General features: G+C 34.9%; 1 protein-coding gene across 1 annotated transcript in view; it reads right to left on the bottom strand.

Moving 5' to 3' along the window:
* WDPCP (WD repeat containing planar cell polarity effector) overlaps positions 1 to 22,425 on the bottom strand; it is a 357,672-nt gene that overhangs the window by 175,746 nt on the left and 159,501 nt on the right. Inside the window, exons 11-12 of the mRNA XM_054586899.1 lie at positions 12,375 to 12,563; positions 9,123 to 9,246 (exon numbers count right to left, since the gene is read on the bottom strand). Coding sequence (XP_054442874.1) covers positions 9,123 to 9,246; positions 12,375 to 12,563 — 313 coding nt within the window. The remainder of the gene's footprint in view (positions 1 to 9,122; positions 9,247 to 12,374; positions 12,564 to 22,425) is intronic.

Here is a 22,425-nt window from a genome sequence, read left to right as displayed (position 1 = left end):
ACTAATCATTGGAGAAATGCAAATTAAAAACACAAAGAGACATCACTTCATGCCATCATAATTACTATATCAATAAATCAAACAAACAAGTGCTGGCGAGGATGTGGAAAAAAGGAAACCCTAGTGCACCTTTGGTGAGAATGCAGACTGGTATAGCCACTGATGAAAACAGTATGGAGCTTCCTCAAAAAATTAAAAATGGAACTGCCTTTTGACCCAGCAATCCCACTTCTGGGGATATATCCAAAGAAACCCAAAACATCTCCAAAATATATAAAGAACTCATACAACTCAACACTAGACAAACAATCCAATTAAAAAATGGGTGAAGGACTTGAAATACTTCTCCAAGGAGGACATACGGATGGCCCATAGACATATAAAAAGATGCTCGACATCATTAGCCATCAGAGAGATGCATTTAAAAACCACAATGAACTATCACCTCACACCTATTACCATTAATAAATCTACAAACAAGTGCGGCGAGGTTATGGAGAAAAGAGAACCCTAGTGCACTGTTGGAGGGAATGCAGACTGGTGCAGCCACTATGGAAAGTGGTATGGAATTTCCTCAAAAAACTAAAAATGGAACTGCCTTTTGACCCAGTGGTTCCCCTGCTGGGAATATTCCCTAATCACCAATTCGAAAGAATTTATGCACCCCTGTGTTCATAGCAGCACAATTTATAATAGCCAGGTGCTGGAAACAGCCTAAGTGCCCATCAGTAGATGAGTGGATCAAAAAACTGTGGTACATTTACATAACGGAATACTACACAGCAGAAAGAAAGAAGAAACTCCTACCTTTTGCAATAGCAGGGATGAAACTAGAGAATGTTATGCTAAGTAAAATAAACCAGTAGGTGAAAGACAAATACCATTATGATCTCACCTACAAGAAGAATCTAATGAACAAAATAGAGCCACAGGCATGGAAACATGGAATAGACTGATAGTGACCTGAGGTAAGGGAAGAGGGTGATAATGGTGCAAAGCAGGGCAAGGGACTGAAGAGTATGTATGAATGACCCATGGTTATGGACAACAGTGAGGGAATTGACTGTGGGAGTGAGAGGTGGGATGGGTGGAAGAGGGCAAAGGGAGGAAAATTGGGATCACTGTAATAGAATAACAATAAAAAGGACTTTAAAAAAAAAAACCCAGAAACCCAAAACACTAATCAAAAGAATATGCAGCCTATGTTCATTGCAGCATTACTTACAATAGCCAAGATCTGTAAACAGCCCAAGTGACCAAGTGAGTAGATTAAAAAGCTGTGGTAGATTTACACAATGGAATACTACTTGAGTGTAAAAAAAAAAAAAAAGAAAAAGGAAATCTTACCTTTTGTGACAGCATGGATAGGCCTGGTTATTATTATACTAAGTGAAATAAGCCAGCCAGAGAAAGACAAATACCATAGATCTCACTTATATGTGGATTCTAACAAACAAAATAATCTGACAAAATAGAAAGAGAAGCATGGAAACATGGAACAGATTGACAGATGTCAGGGGGGAGGGGGATTGGAGAGTTCAGTGAAAGAGGTGAAGGGATTAAAAACATTGTGTGTGTGTGTGTATGTGTGTGCAGTCTGTCTGGAAGGTATCTAGCCATGTAATATGAAAAACAGAATAGAGACATTTTTGAAGAAGATACAAGACAGAAGAAATATTGTACATAGGACAATGATGCCTCAATCCCAAGGTGCCTTGGGAACTTACACAGTTCTTCCAATAGCCATCACCTGCCCCGTCATAATTTCCTGAATCTCATCAGTGGTCTGAAATCTCTTCCCTTTCAAAAGTGATTTTGGTTTTGGGAAAAGCCAGAAGTTGCAGGGTGCCAAATCTGGGCTGTAGCGAGGCTAAGTCACCTGGGTGATTTGATGTTCTGCCAAAAACTCTGCATGAGATGTGATGCATGAGTGGGTGCATTGTCATGATGAAGCTGCCAATCACTAGTTGCCCATAGCTGCAGCCTTCCGAATCATCCAAATAGTTTCCACAGAGGAATGTTCAAGTTTAACAAAATCTGATGAAGATTCGTTGCTCTACTCAGTCATTTTTGAATGGGATGGCTACACATTACACATGCTTACTGAATGGTGTCTACCATCCCCACTGACTAGTACAATAAGGTCATAATTTTCACACATGCGCATTCCAGTCCACTCTCCTTGACTACCAGGTTACATCTATGTTGTACAAACCATTCTCGTTAACAATGGCTATGCTGCACAAACCATTCTCGTTAACAATGGCTATGTTGCACAAACCATTCTCATTAACAATGGCTGGACTTTTTCCAGACAGACCACACACACACACACACACACACACACACACACACACACACACATACACACACACATCACACAGACACAGAGAGCAGTATGGATATAGAGGGAAAGGGGTGTGGGTATAGGTGGAGGTGAACACAGTGGGTATAAAAGGAACATAACCAGACTTTGCTTTGGACGGTGGGTGGCGCAAGATGCAGTGTGCAGATGATGCAGTTTTGTTAAGTTGTACACTTAAAACTTGTATAGTTTTGTAAACCAGTATCACCCCAGTAAATTCAATTTAAAAAATTATTTCATTAACAAATATAGATATATTTGTCTAACTTGTCAATGATATTAAAATGCTTTGATGTTGTGTTAAAATAAATAAATAAGTAAAAATAAGAAACATGGCTCTGTGCCACAATCACATAATCCATATGGGTCAGAAAACAAGTGTTATATTTAAGAGAGGAAAAAGTAAAATGAATTAATCAATAATCCTTTATAATATATTTCCATGTTAGTAAAATAAGCTTGATCTGTGGCACATTAATTTGAAATGTTTTTTCAGCATCTAGTTATTCCTATTATAGTTTCAATTTGTTCATAATAAAAGTTCTTGTTAGTATTGCCCTATTCAGTAGTTCTGGAGTACTATTCAATTTCATGGAGACCAAGAGGTGAACAATCACCTTTTGAACTTAATTTAGGCTAAGTTGCATTGGCCTTCTGTGATACTGTGACTTACAGTAAGAAATATATCTTTGGTCTTTGTCTTATTTCTGGCACAGAGCTCCTAATGCCCTTGGAATTCCCTAAGTGATAAAGCCAAAGGACACCACCAGATGGCCAATATAAAAATCTAATAGACTATGTAATTGGAAGCAGGAGATGGAAAAGCTGTATATTTTCTGCCAAAACAAGACCAAGAGCAGATTGTGGTGCTGCCCACAAACTGTTAATACCAAACATAAGGAGTAGAGCTAAAGAAGAGCAATAAAAGAATCGTAGTGCCAAAATACAATGTAAATAACATTCCTGATGGATTTAAAGTTCACATAATAAAACAGATTTGCACTGCTAAACTGAAGTGATCAAGGGCCAGAAGAATGGTGGAAGGACACTAGAAATATATAGGGAAAGACTGTGAAAAGGCAATGTTGCAAGTTAAAAGGAAAGAAAAATCTAGATGTTTGACAGAAGAAACACTAAAAATTGTCAAGAGACAGGTGAGAGGCAAAAGCAAAAGGTGATAAAAAAGCCTGAATGTAGTTTTTCAAAGACTGTCACTTAGAGATTAAAAAGAACTGTTACACTAGTAAATGTAAGGTGATAGAAGAGAACAAAAAAGAAAAAAACGAGATTTTTACCAGAAAACTCAAGAAATAATAGGGAAATTCAAACCTAGATTAGGAATGTTGAATGACCACCAATGAAGCACACTGTCTGACCAGGAAAAAATAAAGGAAAGGTGGAAACGGCATACTAAAAATCCATACAGAAGAGACAAAGAGATGACAGATACTTTACAGATGATTCCTATAGAAAGAACCTGCAATTATAGAGAACAAAGTAAAAGATGCCCTGAAAATATTAGGAAGAAATAAATCACCAGGAGTAGATGAGATATAGACAGAATTATTTCAAGCCACAGGCACTGAACCTATGTCAAATAAGAATGTCAAAATATTACCAAAAATATGTCAATTAAAATGGAAAACAGTACAGTGGCCTACAGATTGGAAATGTTCCATATACAACACAGTCTTCAAGGAGATGCCAGTGAATGCAGACTATAAGACCATTTCTCTAATTTCCCACGCAAGAAAAATGATGTTTAGGGTGATGCAACAAAGGCCACCTTACATGAAGCAAGAAAGGTGGGATGTTCAAGCTGGATTCCAAAAAGGAAGAGGTACTCAAGACCTAATTGTGAGCACTCACTGGATGCTGGACTGCTCCAAAAACTATCAGAAGAGGGTGGGTCTATGCTTCTTTAGAGACTACAGTAAACCCTCTGACTGTTAGATCATGCAAGGCCAGTGGTTGCTCTGGAAAAAAAAAAGGGGTGTTCCTCAGCACTTGATTGTCCTGATGTATAACCTGTGCTGTGGACAGGAAGCCACAGTCAGGACAGAATATGGACAGACTGAATGGTTTCTTTTAGGCAAAGGTGTCAGACAAGGGTGTATTTTATCTCCCTGTTTGTTTAATGTGTACACAGAACATATTATTAAAAAAACTGGACTAGACTCAGAGAAAGGAGTAAAAATCGGTAAAAGAAATATCAATAACTTAAGATATGCTGATGATATTATCTTACCTGCAGAAAGGAGCAATGATTTGAAATGACTTCTGATGAAGCAGAAAGAAGAAAGTGCCAAAGCGGGACTGCATTTGAATATCAAGACAAAAATCATGACTACAGAAGAGTTAACAGAACTTTTAACACAGACAACGAACGAACTGAAATTATTCAAGAGTTTTCTTACCTTGGTCCACTCATCAATTTAAATGTAGACTGCAGCCTAAAAATCAAAAGGCTTAGATTCAGAAGGGCAGCCATGGAAGAATTAGGAAAGATCACCAAGAGCAAGGCTGCATCATTAGAGACCAAGGATAAAATCATCTACAGTCTTGTATTTTATTATGTATGAACACAAAAGTTGGGCAGTGAAAAAGGCATATAGGAAAAAAGTTGACTCATCTGAAATATGGGGTAGGAAGAGAGCTCTCCGGATACTCTGGACTGCCAGAAAAATGGATTAGTAGGTCCTAGATTAAATTAAGCCCAAAACATCACTGGAGACAAAAAACGGCAAAACCGAAATTGTCCTTCTCCAGGCACACCATAAGAAGGGAAGTGCTTCAGAAAAGACAATAAGGCTGGGAAAAATAGAAGGCAGCAAGAAAAGAAGAAGACCAAATATGAAATGGATTGACACCATAAAAGAAGCCATAGGAATGAATCTACAGGAGCTGAGTGGGGCTGTTAAAGGCAGGACATAATGAATATTACTCATTCATAGATTTTCCTGGAGTGGGAACTGACTCAAAAGTAACTAACACACACACGAGCCAAAAAGGTAAAAGTCAAGTCTTTGTTTTTCATAACAAGCTCCTTTCAATCACATGTGAGTTTTTATTAGTGAAGTGACTTTCTGAAAGCCCCTATAGATTGAGAACCAACCACATGATTAGAGGGTTGGAATTTTCAGCTAGACCCCAAGAACTCCAGGAAAGGGTGTGGGAGTGGAAGGGGTTCAGGGCGGGGGTAGTTGGAGGTTGAATTAATCACCAATGGCCAATGATTTAGTTAATCGCATAATGAAGTCTCCATAAATCCCCATAAGAAGGGATTTCAGAGCGCTTCTAGACTGGTGAATACATGGAGATGCTGGGAGAGTGGCAGGTATGGAGAGAGCATGGAGGCTCTGTGCCCTTTTGCACATAACTTGCCTTATGAATCTCTTCATGTAGTTATTAATTTGTATCCTTTATTTTATTTATTTTTTAAAGATTTTATTTATTTATTTTTAAAGAGAGGGGAAGGGTGGGAACAAGAGAGGGAGAGAAAAATCAATGTATGGTTGCCTCTCATGCGTGCCCTCTATTGGGGACCTGGCCCGCAACCCAGGCCTGTGCCTGAGTGGAAATCGAACTGGTGACCCTTTGATTCACAGGCTGGCACTCAATCCACCGAGTCACACCACCCAGGGCATACTTATTTGTATCCTTTACAAATGTTGGCAATAGTAAATAAACTGTTTTCTTGGATTGTGTGAGTAGCTCTAGCAAATTATTGAATCTGAAGAGGGGGTAGGAGACATCTCTAATTTGTAGCCACATGGGATAGAAGTTGTGAGTAACCTGGGGACCTGGTACTTGAAAATGGCATTTAAAGTATGGGAAGTCTTGTGGGATTGAGCCCTTAACATGTGGAATCTATACTAATTCTGGTTAGTGCCAGAATTGAATTGATTGAATTGAACTGTAGAACACCCATGCTGTCAGAGAATTGGTCAGTGTAGGAAAAAACTTCTGGTGTCAGAAGTGTTGTGACTGTGAGAGAAAAGGAAAACTCTACTTTTTCTTTCTAGACACTTTCTATAGATAAGAGGCTTCCAACTTAATGGTTTTATGATTGATATCTTTGAAATTCTGTTACAATAAACACTTTATTTAGCTACCATATGAAGCCTGTTCTTCTACTGCTTTTTATCTTCAATGTTAGCAGCAATGATTTACATTTATAGGGAGCATTTCTTTATGAAAATTGATCACTTTAAGCACATACAATAAGGTGTCAGGAAAGGGCATAAGAGGTAAGTTACAAAGTTTAGATTCATTCAGATTTGGAGGAAGGATGTCAGGATAATTTATTATACTTGCTAAAGACAAAAAGGGTAAAAAACAAACAAACAAACAATAAGATGTTCATGGACTCCCTCTGTCAAGATAAAAACAAAACTGTATACAAAAAAATTTATTTTAGTAACTCACACAACATAATCGTCTATCATCACAAATTCACACTATTAATACCCTATTGATGCATGAAATTAAAATCAGTCTGGTATTTATTCTTATTAATCAAAAGAGTCCGATCTGGATTTAGGTAATCTGAGTCATCGGCTTCACCAGTGAGTGATCCTAGGTACATACCTACTCTGCATGGCACTCCTTTCTTTCATCTTCAATTTAAAATTCCCTATGATGGTGTTTACTGTTTAGGACTTAGTCCATTATGTAATAAATTTTTTAGAGTATTAAAACACTGGTTAGGCAAAGTAAAGGGAGCAAGGCAATTCTAGCTTTTCACAAATACAAAAAAGGTATCTGGCCTGTTTCTCTTCCCTCAAGCAGGAGAACTTCCTGGCAGCAGATTAAACGAAAGAATGGTTCCAACTTACGCCATCTCATTTAATTTCCTCTGAATTTACTTTTGTTTTTTTCATAATGCCACATATAGCCTACTGTCAAAAGAACTAATAAACACTCATTATAACTAAAATAGTACCAAATCATGCATAAAAGAAAACCCGAAAAACCTAGTATATATCCCAAGAGAAAAACATTCAGTTCCAGATGTAACCACAAAGAAAAACTAGAGTCTAATAACAGCAGTCACCTAAACAAAGCACATCCAAAAAGTAAGTAGAATGCTGCATTTGAGAAAAATCAATGAACAAAACAATTGCACAATAGTAGCATATGTGAATATTAGTAGGATATGAGCATACGAGGGCCAGCAGCCCTGGAATACTGGCATTATCATGTTAGGGAATGTAATGCTTATGCACAAAGAAATCACTACATAAAGTCACAGAGGCCAAAGACACAGTGAGGCCACCAAGAGTATGCCTCCAAAATGCCTGTTCCATTCATGTTAATCTTTTGTGTTCTTCAAGCAAGAAGTGAATTCATTAATTTTCCCTAGGAACAGGGAAAACAAAATAATAGTGAGTGCAAAGAACAAAGCCCTCATTTCAAATAAATGTAACAACAGCCACTATTTTTGGCAGAGGTTCACAGGTAGAAAGCTGCCTCATTCAGGGTGAAGAGTCTCTTGGAATATGCTAAAGCCATTCACATGAAAAGGCAAAATTCAATTACAGATCATAATTCATACAATGTATTAACATTTCTCAGCTTCTAAAATGACAGTTTTCCCAAGGCTTCACCTTTGGGTAGAGATCCAAGTGCCACTTTATATATAGTATATTTATTTGTCAAATGATAATACCCCCTTAACAGGGTTGTTCTAAGAAAAAAAAAGAGACTACATGAAATTGCTTTCAAGGGTTAAATAGAATTTTAACAAATTATGTTATAAGTAAACGTAAAATTCTAAACTCAATCTAATTACTTCCTTTTGGTACACAGAGTTGAAAAATTTATTACTTTCTATTATAAAATATATCATATATAAAAGTACATAAAATGTATACACTTAGCTAAAAGAATACTAATTTTTAATGGACCCAGGTATATACCCCATTCATCTTAAGAAATGGAACATTATTAATACCTTGGTGGCTCCTAGAAATCTATTTCTAGACTTCTCTTAAGCCACTCCATACTATCCTAGATTTTGTGCTAATTACTTCCTTGTTTTTATTTATAGTATTGACACATTTATATATATTTCTAAACTAACTATATCTACTTACCTATCAGTTGTCATCTATTACTATCAATCCATTCATCTTCCACCCATCCATTTTTTGAACTTTATGGGATATGCTGTATGTACTTATCCTTCAACTTTTACAATATTTTTCTCAGAGTAATTTATTGACATTATCTAATTTTCCATATAACACCTGTGGTTAAAGGAATGTATTATACCCATTCAAAGCAGAGAAAATGAGGCACAGTAGAGCTAGCAACTTGCCACATTTTATGAGAGGACAATGGACAAATCTTTCTACAGTAATTTTGAAAGTAAAGCTAACCAATGACTCAGAGCTTTTTATAACATTCATATTTTTAGCTTCAATGAAACTAAAACATTTCTCTAGCGTTAGGAGCACAATTAAGTTAATATTTTTAAATTGATTTTACACATTTGTTATTTTTTGCTTTCATATTAAAGGGGAAGTTATATTAAAGTGTGTGGATCATGTAAAAGCCCTAAACAATATTTAAATATATTAGCTAAAAGGAAAACAAGAATGAATTAAATAAAGGATATCAAGAAAAGATTTGGTTTTCTCTTTGGGTATGGACTATTAGAAAACAACCGTATTATGGAATATTCTAATTAAAGAAGATGGCTCTTTAAATAGGCAATTAGTTTAATACTAATTAATCCAAAGATATCATTCACCTGAGCAAGTGGTGGAAGAATCTCCTTGCATATTTGCTGATTTGGTCTCTATATTCCAATATAGTTGTATCGAGGAGTGGTCTTGTTGGAGCATAGAAGGTTCCAAGGCTTGCCTCAAGCTGTGCTGTGGAATTCAAACATAGCAGCACTAAAACAAGTGAAACTCCTTCAATTACAACAGAATACTCATGTTTGCAGTCAGTCAGGTTTTGCAAACTTGGATGAAATGTGAGCTTGTTGCAGGAAAGATGAAATTAAAATATGACAGCTGGTACAAAAACAAACCTGTGTATAAACTTTCACTTAAGGCAAAGCTGACAATGACTCTGAGCAACAAAAAAGCTGTCAAAACTGAAGAAATCCATAATGAATCAACCTCTCACCACAAATGGGTAATTAAAACAGTGACTCATCAAAGCAACACAGTTTGAACTAGTATTTCCAGTAAAATCAACTGTGTGCTCAACATTTACTCTCTTTAGTTGAAAGGAAAAAACTAACCTGACCACACTGGGAACTGAAATCAGTATTAGAAATGTTTTTTTAAAAATAATACAAATAAAAATAGCCTTATTGTAGTATCTGTAGAGATATTCCTATATCTATTACAATATTAAAGAAACAGTGAAAGTCCCTGTATGGTCCCCAAATCATGTCCTAAACAGTAAGATTGATAGTTCTGTCCAGGTGTGAAAGCTAACACCCTTGGGAGGGATGACATGCTAATCTCTTCTGGGTCAACTGACACCTTCCTAGGAAGGAAGGATTGGAGAGCAGGTTTTGATAAACCAGAGTGTTGTAACAAGGAGAAAGAGGCACATTTTGCCTACTTCACAATTTTACCAAGACATGCATATGGGGTTGTATTTCCTCCCAGAAATACCTGGAAGTTATATAATTAGCATAATGGTGATAGTATGAGTACATATGAGAACACTCATTTCACAGTTAAGACTCCAATGATTCTTATGCTACTTACCAGTACTTGGTTGAATAAAAAGTTTTTTATTTAGTGAAACTCTTTAGTTTTAGGTGTATTTGGGTTTGAAAGTATTGAATACCTCATCAGAGTAATTGCTATGGACTTGGCTAAGCTGTAAATAATTTCCTTTTTAATCTCAAATCTAGACAGTAAAGTAAGATGAACTTTAGGGGTATTTTCTTTCAAACCAGCAGTCAATTTAGATTAAAATTGAATACAGCAAGGTTATTGTGAAAACAAGCCAGATTCTCTTGCCATCACTTGTTTTCTTGACAGCATGTTTTGTACATTTGAAATCTTCGAGCCTACATGGAATACTCGTAATTCCCAGCACAGTTATAGATTCATTAGATAACCCAGCTTGATGTTTAAGGCAGAAATGAAGATCTCAAAGATAACCACAACTCGGATACAAATAAAAACTCACTGGGTTTCACTAATAAAAGGAAAACAAATTACCATGTCAAATTTGTGGACTGAGATAGAATAAATCTCAATAGAGAAGAATTCTGAATGGTTTAGAAGCGTGTTTTGCAGTTACTTGGGGAAACATGCATATACCTACTTAAAATGTACATATTCTGATAACCCAGCATCATGCAAGTATTTTATTTTAATAGCCTAGTACCATACAAGCTTTTTATTCCCAATTCCCTTCAGTATGGTTCCTGAAAATATTCTTTATTAAGGCAAAAACCTGATAATGCCATTTGTGAATTCCCTAATAATCTTTCTTATAACACAGGAATCTTACAATACAAATTCACTAAGGTGTTAGCAATTTCTGGGTCCTGAGTGACAGCAAATATTTTATTTTCTCTATATTTCTTCAACTATAAATTTAGGGTCTCTTGTATAGATTTGTGTAACATAAAAGGTTTTCTTTGGGGACTCTGCTTCATTTTTTTTCTATAACTTACCCAATCTTGACAGTGTTCCAATATTAAGAAATAATTACTTGAAATAACTCTTCAGGAAGAAATATTACAGTAATCTCTAGTACCTAAAATTTTGAAGTTATATTCTTTTTACTTTTAACTAATATTTGAGTACCAACTGTGGGTCAAGCACTGTACTAGGCATTTTCTCATTGTAGTAATACTGGAATCTTCATAGATGAATTGGACTACCTCCAAAAAGCACATTCAAGTAACATTAAATAAATATTTATTGTGGGCCTCCTGTGAGTCGTGCCAAGTCCCATCATGCAGGCTTTTTGAAGGAACATGTTCTTATTGATTATTCTTCTCTGAAATTACTAAAATGAAGGTTACATGCAGAATTCTATCTAAACAATTTATTTACTTTGGAAACAAAATAGAATAAAAAAATCTATAACCTTGCAAAGCAAATAGAGGAAAACAAGCTCTCCAGTAAAGACCTTTTGATGTATTTCCTGTTTCCCCTACGTTGTAAACTATCCTGAGGACAGTTTCTCATTGGCCATGATTTCCCACCAGTAACATCAATGTTTTTTACAAAGACTTGAAATAAAGAAGGAAGTACAAAAACTTTTAGTTTTGTTTTACCTAAAACTTATTAAATAATAAAAATAACATACTGATAAATGATAAATATAAAAACTTCATTACTGTATGTAGCACATATTTGTTTTTTCTTTTTTTTTAAAAATAGTATCTTATATCTCTTTGACAATAAACATCTGAGATCCTACTTACTGGGGGAAGGTAGGGAAATCGAAGCAGGCAGAAGGGAGAGTGGTATCAGAACTACAAGTTAGAATGAAAATAAGCAGCAGCAGCAGCTTGGGCTGCAATTCTGGCGTGCGCGCGTGCACGCGCGCACACACACACACACACACACAATCAGGGTTAAGGACTATTGTGCAGATGAAGGACTTGGGGTGTGAGAGAAAGATATTGATGTCTAAAGTAAAGGAGGAATAAGGACCTTTGTTTGGGGCCTTCTGTCTACCAGACTCTAGCAAGTACATGAAATTCTTGATCAAAGTTTGAAATCTGAGCATGTTCCACACATGAACTTACACTGAAATATACAATCATGGCACTGTAAGTTCCAACATAGGTATGTACAGAAAAGTTGTTTTTTATGTTGATAAATACTATACAGTAAGTACCACATGGGAGTTATTATCTGAAATCTAATCTTGTCAGTTTCAATAAGGCATTAACATTTTTGTCTTTCAGTCTTCAGTAATATAACTGAGAATAATCCTCATAAATAACTGACTCAAAAAAATGTACATTTATATGCAAAACCCATTTATGAAAATATATTTCAAGTCTGACCTTCTCTCTCTGGAGTGAGCTTTTGTCTAAGAAGATGGTTGACAATGGCACTCATGCTGACAAAGCACTGATGGCCCAGAGTGTCCCAGTTCATACTGCTCAGGATGTTTATCGCCTCGTAGATCTCATCATAGTGAATGTACTGGAAGATGATGTCTACCAGGCCCAGCTGTCCTTGCGTGAAGATACCTGTTACAAAAAATGTAAAACTAAGTAAATCTTTTAAAAATAAAAAGTAGAATAAAACAGTTAAGTTTTCAATAAAGGAAAAAAAACAGTAATCATTTCTTGCTTAAGTGCTGGAAATGTGAAATTTGGGACAAATTTTGAGTAATATGGCTTTGTGGTTAAACAGTCATTTTAAATAATACCTACCAACTCTGTCTAGCTTATTCTTATCATTTCAGTACATATTAATTAATTTATATTCCATGTAATCAATCTGCTTAAACTAAAAGTGAGTAAGCATGAGAAGAATATTTAGGTAGACCACAATAGCTAACACTGTTTTTCCTATTAGTTGTTTAGGCTTCTGGTGTATACATTTAAAAGCAGGATTTTGATGTGAACACAATTCTTATTGACCAGCTCCATTAGTTCTACATTGCACCTAGTCTTCAGCTCCATGTACTTGGGGGAGAAGGGAGTACAAATGTACAAAGGACAACTATAGTATGACTATACAAATGCTTTGGGTCTGTTTTTATTAATTGGTACTCTCAACTGAAGTTTTTTCATAGCTACCACATACCAATTTATTTTGAATTGGCATTTAGAGATTGTTCTCTTCCACTGAAGAAATGATCAGTATCAATTCTGCTATTGCTCTCCTTTACAACTAATATTTGCTATAAAATAGTGTGGTAAAATAGAAACACATTTGTTTATCTTTTTAAATGAAAGAAAATCCACGAATAATCTTAGAGGAACAAGAACACAAAACAAATGGGGGAGCATTGAGTTCTAGTTTTGTTCTATTGGCTTTTTAACATGGCTTATCTCATTTGAAACTAACAATTCCTGTGTAAATGACAATAAATAGTAGGGCTTTTAAGCAGGTTATTATTTTTTAAATCCTTTAAAAATGTCAGGCAGTAAAAATCTGTTTTTTAATTCAGACAATGCTTATGAATTTGAGTCTACAAAAACTTTTCAGTACAAATAATCATAAAGCTAAGTAAGAAAATTTACATGAAATTTGTAAGCTGTAAAATATATAAAATATTACTGCAATTCTTTTCATTACTATCATCATTTGACTGCAATGTCTTTAGGTTTCAGGATTTTAAAAAATATATTAGTTCATGAGAAAAATGTGAAAATTCTTCATATTAACTTCATGTCACATCAAAAAGAGAACTTGTGCTATATCTAACAGGATTCAACTTGATAGAGAATCTGGGGACTTGCCCTGGCTAAGCAATAAAACTTTACTATTCTTTTTGTGTTGGTAGAATCAGTTAGTGCTGCTGTCCAAAAGCCTTCAAGAGCCTGCAGTCAAGCACTGAAAGAACTCATAAATCAGAGTGGTTCTTTGGCAGTGGATATTAATGTGGAGGAACTTTTGCAGGTAACTGAAAATATCCAAAATCTGCTGACTCTATTTATACCTTATGTAATACTTCTATCAAGAGAAAGAACTGATTTTTCAAAAGCTAATATATAATATAATCATAATAAAATTGTGCAAAAGGTGATACAGAAAAAAACTTTTAAAAGCAACCCAAAAAGAGACACATGATGTACAGAACAACAAAGATATAAATAATCACAAACTTTGCTCCTGAAATTAGGCAAGACAGAAGACAACAGCAAGACATTTTTTAAATGTTGATAGAAAAAATTAGGCTAAAATTCTCTATCTTTATAATAAAAAGTTAAAAATTCATGAAGAACGTAACAATTTTAAATAACAGAGCTCTGAAATAATAAAGTAAAAACAGATAGGAAAAAAGTCAATTCTATAATTATAGTTGGAGATTTCAGCACTTTTTTATCACTGAGAGAACATATAAACAGAAAACCAGTACGAACAGAAAAATACTTGAAAAACATTATTAATGATTTTGACCTAACACTTATAAAACATTTCACATGAGAAAAGTAGAGTACTCATTCTTTTTAAGTACACAAAGAACATCAACCAAGATGGAGCATGCTCTGGGCTATAAAACAAGCCTCGGTAAATGTAAATGTTTTGAAATCACACAGAGTAGGTTCTGTGGCCACAACAGAATTAAATTAGATATCAATACAGTAAGATATCTGGAAAATCTCCAAGTATCTAGAAATTAATCAACATTCTTCTCAATAACCTATGGGTCAAAGAAGAAATTGCAAAGTAAATTAGAAAATATTTTGAAATGAATAACAACTTTAAAATAACATCAAAATTTGTAAGGTATGACTATGACAGTACTTAAAGGAAAACTTCTAGCTGTTTCAATTAGAAAAGGAAAAAAGGTGTAAAAATTAAAAAAATCCAAGTTTCCATATTAAGAACCTACAGAAAGAAGAGTAAATTAGACCTAAAGTAAACAAAAGGAAATAATAAAAATAAGAAACAGAAAATAAACAAAGACTAGAGAAAATCAATGAACTCAAAAACTGGTTCTCTGAACCACTGAAAGGTGCCACAAATTTTTTAGTCTAGTTAGGAGTAACTTCTATGAAATAGCCTGGCCAATTAGAAAGAGAAATTCCATTCATTTGGCTGGGTTTTTTTTTTTTCCCAAATAAAAACTTACCTTATAGCCACTTTTAGACTGAGAAGCTAAATTGAACAAGCAATCATATTTTATCTAAGGAAGTATGATTTTAGCAATATTTTTCAGTTTTGAAGTCTAAAGCATCAACTGAAAATGAATTTTTGTAGGAACTTTTAATTGCCATTTGTACTTAGTATTCCCTTATGTGTATATATACACCTGTATGTGAATATACATACAAGCTATATACACATGTAACACAGCCTATCACTATGTGACACCGGTTGCATACTGAGGATTGCAGTAAGGGCTGGTGAGCTGGGGGGAATACTGTGGATATTTAATAACTACTTGTTTTTAAATTAATGAATGCTTAGCCTTTCTATGTGCATAATGGCACACGAGCTTGATACCTAGGAGTTCGACAAACTGAGATGTTCACTATTCAGTTGCAGACTGGGGAAATAGCTTAGTATTTGGCATTAAGACTATGAAGGGTTGCTAGGTTTGAGTCATCATTCTCTCTCCTTCATCCAATGGTGATTGAACAAAAAACTATCAAAGCTCATTCAAGAAGAGATAGATAAGCTGAATGACCCTTTATTATTTGGATTTGAATCTGCAGTTAAAAAACCTTTACATACACATACATAACACATACACAGTAATACTGCAACACACACACACACACACACACACACACACACACACACACACACACACACAACTTGCATGTCCAGATGCCTTCACTGGTGAATTCTCTTAAATATTAAGATAAGAAACAATATCAACTCTACAGAACTCAAAATGTAAGAGGAGGGAACACTTCCCAACTCATTTCATGATGTTAGCATTACACTAATACCAAAAACGACAAAGTCATTAAAGGAAAAGGAAAAGTACAGACCAGTATCTCACATAAATAAATACAAAAATCCTTAACAAAATATTAGCAAAACTACCACACATTAAAAAAAGATAATTATCATAAACAAGAGAGATTCCACAAACACAAGGTTGCTGAAACATCTGAAAACTAATCAACTTAATTCACCATATGACCAGACAAAATATATAATCATTTCAATAGATGTTGAAAAAGCCCTTGAAAAAATTCAGCATAAACTCAAAATAATACATCTCAGCAGACAAGGAATGGAAGTAGATCTTCACCCTAATAACATCACACTTACAGAGTGAAAGATTAAATGCTTTTCACCACAGATCAGAAGCAAGGCAGGGATGGCCTCCCAAGGGAAGGTATGTTGGTATCACAAGGGAATGATACAAACAAAAGGACATATATGTTGGATAAGAAGATGTAAAATTGTTTCTAATTGCAGTTATCATATTCATCTATGTAGAAAATCCTAAGGAATTGACAAGAAAGTTACTACTAACAAGTGGGTTTAACAGTGCTATAGGATACGTGGTCATATTTTAAATTTTTATTTCTATATAACCCCAATGAATGATTAAAAACTGTAATTAAAAATACTATTTATGATAGCACCCAGAAAAGTGAACAAAACATGTACAAGATCAACACTGCTGAAAGAAACTAAAGAAGACCTGAATAACAGGAGAAAGAGACTGTGTTTATAGGTTAAGAGCTTCAATATTGTTAAATTGTTATTTTTCCCCAATTTGATCTATGGATTCAGTATAATCTCAATCAAAATCTAGGAGGTCTTTTTGCAGAAACTGACAAGTCAGTTTTAAAATTTATATAGAAATCCAAAGATCTAGAGTAGCCAAAACAATTCTGAAAAAGTAGAACAAACTTGGAGGACTAACAGAACCTAATTTTAAGGCTTACTATAAAACCACAGTAATTATGACAAGGTGGTACTCACATATAGACATATAGATTGGTAGAAGAGAAAAGAATCTATTCATAGGCACACACACATATGGTCAACGTAATTTAATGAGGAAAGGATAATCTTTCCAACAGTTGGTGCTGAAAAAACTGAATAGTCATACTAAAAATTTACCATATGATCTCACCTATAAGCAGAACCTAACCAACAATACAAAGATGCAAGGAAAATAAGACGAGCAACACTGAAAGGAAAAGACACCAACAGAGACAAGAGGGAAGTAGAGAGGGGTGGGCGGGGGAAAAGGAAGGGAAGGGGAAAGTCAAGGAACAAATAGCAAGGTCTCATGGACAAAACCAAAGGGGAAGGTGAGGGAGGGAGAGTAGGGAGGGGGCAAGGGAAAGTGGTGGGGGGAAGGCAGAGACAAATGTATTTGAAAAAATTAATTAAAAAATAAAAAAGAATAAAAATCATGTCTAAACAAAAATAAAAATAATAAAAATTTAATTTCAACCCATACCTCACACCATATGCAGAAAATTAAGTTGAAATAGACAATAAACCTAACTGTAAGAACTCAAAACCATAAAACTTCTAGAAGAAAACAGGATTAGACAATGATTCCTTTAATAGGACATAAAAAGCACAGGCAATAAAACATAGAATTTTAAAAATTAGATTTAATTAAATTAAAAGACTTCTGCTACCTGAAACATGCTGTTAAGAAAATGTAAAGGTAGCCTTGGCAGGGTGGCTCAGTTTGTCAGAGTGTCATCCTGCACACCAAAAGATTGTGGGTTCAGTTCCTGGTCAGGGCCCATACCTAGGTTGTAGGTTTGATCCTCAATTGAGGTGCGTACGGGAGGCAATCAATCTCTCTCTCTCTGCCCCCTCTTCTTCTCTCTCTAAAATCAATAAACATATCCTCAAATAAGGATTAAAAAAAGAAAATGAAAAGGTAAATTACGCTAGGAGAAAATATTCACAATACTAATATCTTACAAAAGACTTATATTCAGAATATATAAAAAGTCTTATAATTCAGTAATAATTCAATTAAATGTGGGCAAAAGACTTGGAGATATTTCATCAGAGAAGACATGTGGCAAATAAGCACATAAAAAGATGCTCAACTCCAATACTCATCAGGGAAATGCAAATTAGCGTCACTACACATCCACTAGGATGGCTAAAATTAAAAAGACCATTAATGCCTGGTGTGACTGAGGATCTGGAGCCACAAAACAGTTTCCTAAGTTGAACATACACTTACCATGTGGCCCAGCCATTCTACTTCTAGGTTTTTCTCAAGACAAATTAGAATATGTGTCTATACAAAGACTTATACATGAAAGTCTGTGGCATTTCAGTGATATTAGCATAAATATGAAAACAATCCAAATGTCCATCAACATGTGAGAAGATACAGAAATTGTAGTCTTATCTATATAATGGAATACTACTTAGTAAAGGAAAATTTACAGATATACCCATCAATATGGAAGATTCCCACCAATTAATTGTCGAGTGAAAGTAGAAAGACAGAAGAGAGTAACTATTTTTTTAGTTTATTTCTATGAAATTCTAGACAAAGCAAATCTAATCTGAAATAACAGAAAGTGGGTCAATGCTCCTTAGGTTTGAGGGTTGTGAGGACTGACTGCATATGGGCCCGAGAGAATTTTGAGTGGGGGTGATGAAAACATTCTATATGCTGTTGTGGTGGTAATCATGAAGATATACACATTGTTAACACCTACTCCCTGTACATTTAAAATTGGTACATTTTATTTTATGTAAGTTATACTTCAATAAACTTATGTAAAAATCCATCATCACTCTAGTTTGAAGAATACAGAGTGCTGTCTGGAATAGCAGTCCATTTCAAATGATAAAAGATCCAATTTTAAGATGACTTGGGCATATAATACAGTATCTGACATTTCTTTCCAGCAATTAATTACCACCTGGGTAAAGTATAATATTTAAATAATTTGCTATAAAATAACTCTTTTGAAGAAAAAACACTTCTTCTAAAAGTTCTAAGAGAAAAATACTACTTGCTTTTTAGAGTAACAGACACACACACATGTGCAGACATACATATTGCCTATGTGAGAGAAGTTAGCTTTAATTATTTCTTGTTTATATTACCACTTGAACATTTAACCTTTCCCAACTTTGTAGGCTCTATGAGAGCATTGTGGGGGCACTGCCAGTAGATGGAATACTATCAGCACCACTATGGGAAGGAGAGAGTGGGAGAGTATGTTCTGTGAATGGGGAGCTACACTAGTGTAGCCCAGCTGGGGAGATTAAGCCTGAGAGGCAGATGAAGGCTGAGCAACCATTGAAGGACTTCAAGCTGGAGAATCCATGACCAAATCTGCACTGTTAGATTAACTGGGGGCTGAAATGGCAACATTGGTAGGCAGAACATTATAGATGGCCACTGCTTGATCACAGGAGAACAGGATACAACTAGATTAAGGTAATGATAGTGAGGTTCAATAAAATAACATGTTTTTGACAGCATTTAGAAGACAGGATTGAAATTCTGATTTGATATGGCATTAAGGGTGAGAGAGAATTCCCGGATGACTCATGACCTGGGATTCCATCTGAATAATTGTACCATCCATATATATGGAGAATGCAGGAAGAGAAGTAGGTTTGGAGAGAAAGATGATGACTTCATGTCTGTACTTGGTGAGTCTGAGGCACTTGTGTACATCCAAGAGGAGGTATCCATCAAGCCAGGTGAGTATGTGGATGTGGACTCAGGGGTAGCCTGGGCTGCAGTCAGAGATGGGACAGTGAAATTAAAAATAAACTCTCAATCTGTATAAAAGGGGAGAAAAGCTAAAAATGGTTCCATCAAATGCTGAGAAGTAACCAAGTAAATAAAAGAAATATATGCATCAAATAGAAAGTCACTGGGTGACCTTTCCAAGAGCAGTTCCAGGAGAATACTTAAGACAGAAGCAAGAATTTGGGGCTGTGAGGAGTGAAAAAGAAGTGAAGAGGCAGAGGAAGTCAATGTTCACTAATATTTCATTGAGTTTGACTACGATAGGAAGGTGAGTATTTATTTCATTAATAACAGAGGGGAAACAATTTTAAGGAAGAGATGTGTTTGTTTTAAGGTATGGTTTGGGCCTGTATCTGCTGATGTAGGAAGAATTATGTGGGGAATGGGGAGCAACACAAAGTAAAGGGGTCAAACAGAATGTTGTGGGATTAAGAATAAAAGTGGTGGAACCAGTCTTGGACAAGAGGAAAGGCTCCTCTTCCAGTGAGTATAAAAGGAAAAAAGGATTGAGGGTAGGAAGTGGGAAGGGGATGTAGGTGGGGCAGGGGAAAGTGGTGGCAGGAAAATGGAGACAAATGTATTTGAACAATAAAAAAAATAAAAAAATAAAAATAAAAAAGATTTATGCAAATATAGATATGTGGTTGGTTGGTTGGATGGGTGGATGGATGGATAAGCGGGTACTAAGAAGCTGATAAACTTAATGAACCAATTAAAAGGTGAAATTATCTGTTGAGGGGGCAGGGAGCTGATCATGTGAGTTTAAAGAGAGGGGTAAGGATTAGAGAAGGTACTGATGAAAATGGAAAAGCTTTAATATTTCCATAGTATAATGAGGGACTAATTTTTAAAAAATTAATCTCAGTCTCGGTATATGGAAATATGGGATAGTGATTGTCAGTAAAGAAATTGTGATTACATACTGTTTTGTATAAAATATAACTTCTTGCCTCCTATATGGGAGGATGACGGCTAACTCCCTCCTGAAAAAGACATGTTCTTAGAATTCTTCTAATAGCAGTGGTGATGACCTTTAAATTCCCAATGCATTTGACTGATGATTATAAGGATTTAGAATGGAAGCTCTAGCCTTGGAACAGAGTTTTCCTTCAACATTATACTAACTGACCTATTCTAAGTGTCAAACTCCAAAAATCTTAGCATGCTGGCACCAGCCACTGCCACGTTTACATATGAGAGCATTCTATTTTAAACTATGATCTATCTCAGCTTCTTAAATTGTAAGCTACACCTTTCATGTCAAATTTTCCAAAGCCTTGCATAACAAGCATATGAAAAAAATCTCATAAATGCTCCCCAGTAGGGAAACTGCACATGTAACTACCTGTTTATATATGCAGTAACTTGAATTATACATGAAAATTCCACATGGCTGCCCAGAATCAGCACTGTGTTAATTCAAGAAGTATATTAAAATTTTTGGATGTATTTAGTAGCAGAGCCTAAGAAAAATCTGTCCTTTAAACAAGATTTTCTTTAAAAAAAAAAAAAAAGATCTGTTAATTGGAATCTACTGTTTCAAGGAATCTACTCTTCCTACAGAAAAATATCTGTAATAAACATTAATTTTATAACACATTTTTAAAATCTTGGGAAACTCCATATTTAGATCTTTTAAAGAGTTTGTATGGCTGTAAATTTTCCTTATTCTAGAAAATGTAAGAATCATATTTGAAAATAAAATTTAAAAGATAAATGTCAATTGCAGGAGTTATCACCTTTCTATTTGAATACTTGACTTCTATTGGATAATTCTATTCCAAGAGACCTTCTTTGAAAGAGGTGACAGCCAACTCATTGCCTAATTGATTTAGGAACAGTGCCCTGGGAGACAGTCCAATTAAGTTTACAAGCTGGCAATTAGCAGGAAGCCCTCTAAAGCCCTACACTGAGAGCCTGTTTACTTTAGTAAGAAGGCAAATGTGCTAGAGATAGGAATAGAAAGCTGTGCTTTTTGCAAAGCTGTTGTGAGTAGGCCCACAAGGGAAGGCTGAAGAAGAGCTAGGTATATGTGGGCAGACAGCCTTCTGTTTGACAGGTAACTGAGTAATTTATAGGGTATGTGTATGTATGTGTATGTGTGTGTGTGTTTTAACAGACATGCAAAACATCTAACATCCACTTTAATGAGTGTTGTATATGAAGACATACAACTGTTAAAAATGCAGTAGGACAAAGCAGAACTGGATTATCTCATAATAAATGAGATTTCAAACATTTTTTTCTTGGACGATATTAACATTATGAATAGATTTAGTTGCATTTTTATTATGTGAGGAAAAAAAAGCCCTCAAATTATATCCATATCTTTCAGGTTAATCAAGAAATTTTCACTAGATTTATTTCATGTGTTCAATTTCAAAGGCAAATAGGTCTTTTATTAAAAAAACAAAGTAAACAGAGCTATTTAATAAACACTACAATGTCTTCAAAAACTTAATTTTGTACCACAGAACCAAATCCTATAAGGGGTTTTTAAATGTATTTGCTCTCCTAAGTTTTCAAGTAACAATAATATGCAGTAATTAAAATATGTTTTTCAAAACCTATGTGAAGTTTTATCAAAAATTTTTAATTTTACAAACTACCTAAAGAATATCATATATTCCAGGGTATAGCTGGTAATGCAAAACTACAAAAAGCAACTATATCACAATAATGAGATTGTGTTTTAAAGTTTCCTGGTT

Source organism: Pteronotus mesoamericanus, unplaced genomic scaffold (genome assembly GCF_021234165.1).
Source record: "Pteronotus mesoamericanus isolate MK-2021 breed Mesoamerican mustached bat unplaced genomic scaffold, CSHL_Meso_final contig_98, whole genome shotgun sequence".
Taxonomy (NCBI): Eukaryota; Metazoa; Chordata; class Mammalia; order Chiroptera; family Mormoopidae; genus Pteronotus; species Pteronotus mesoamericanus.
This window is presented reverse-complemented; position numbering and strand designations above follow the sequence as displayed.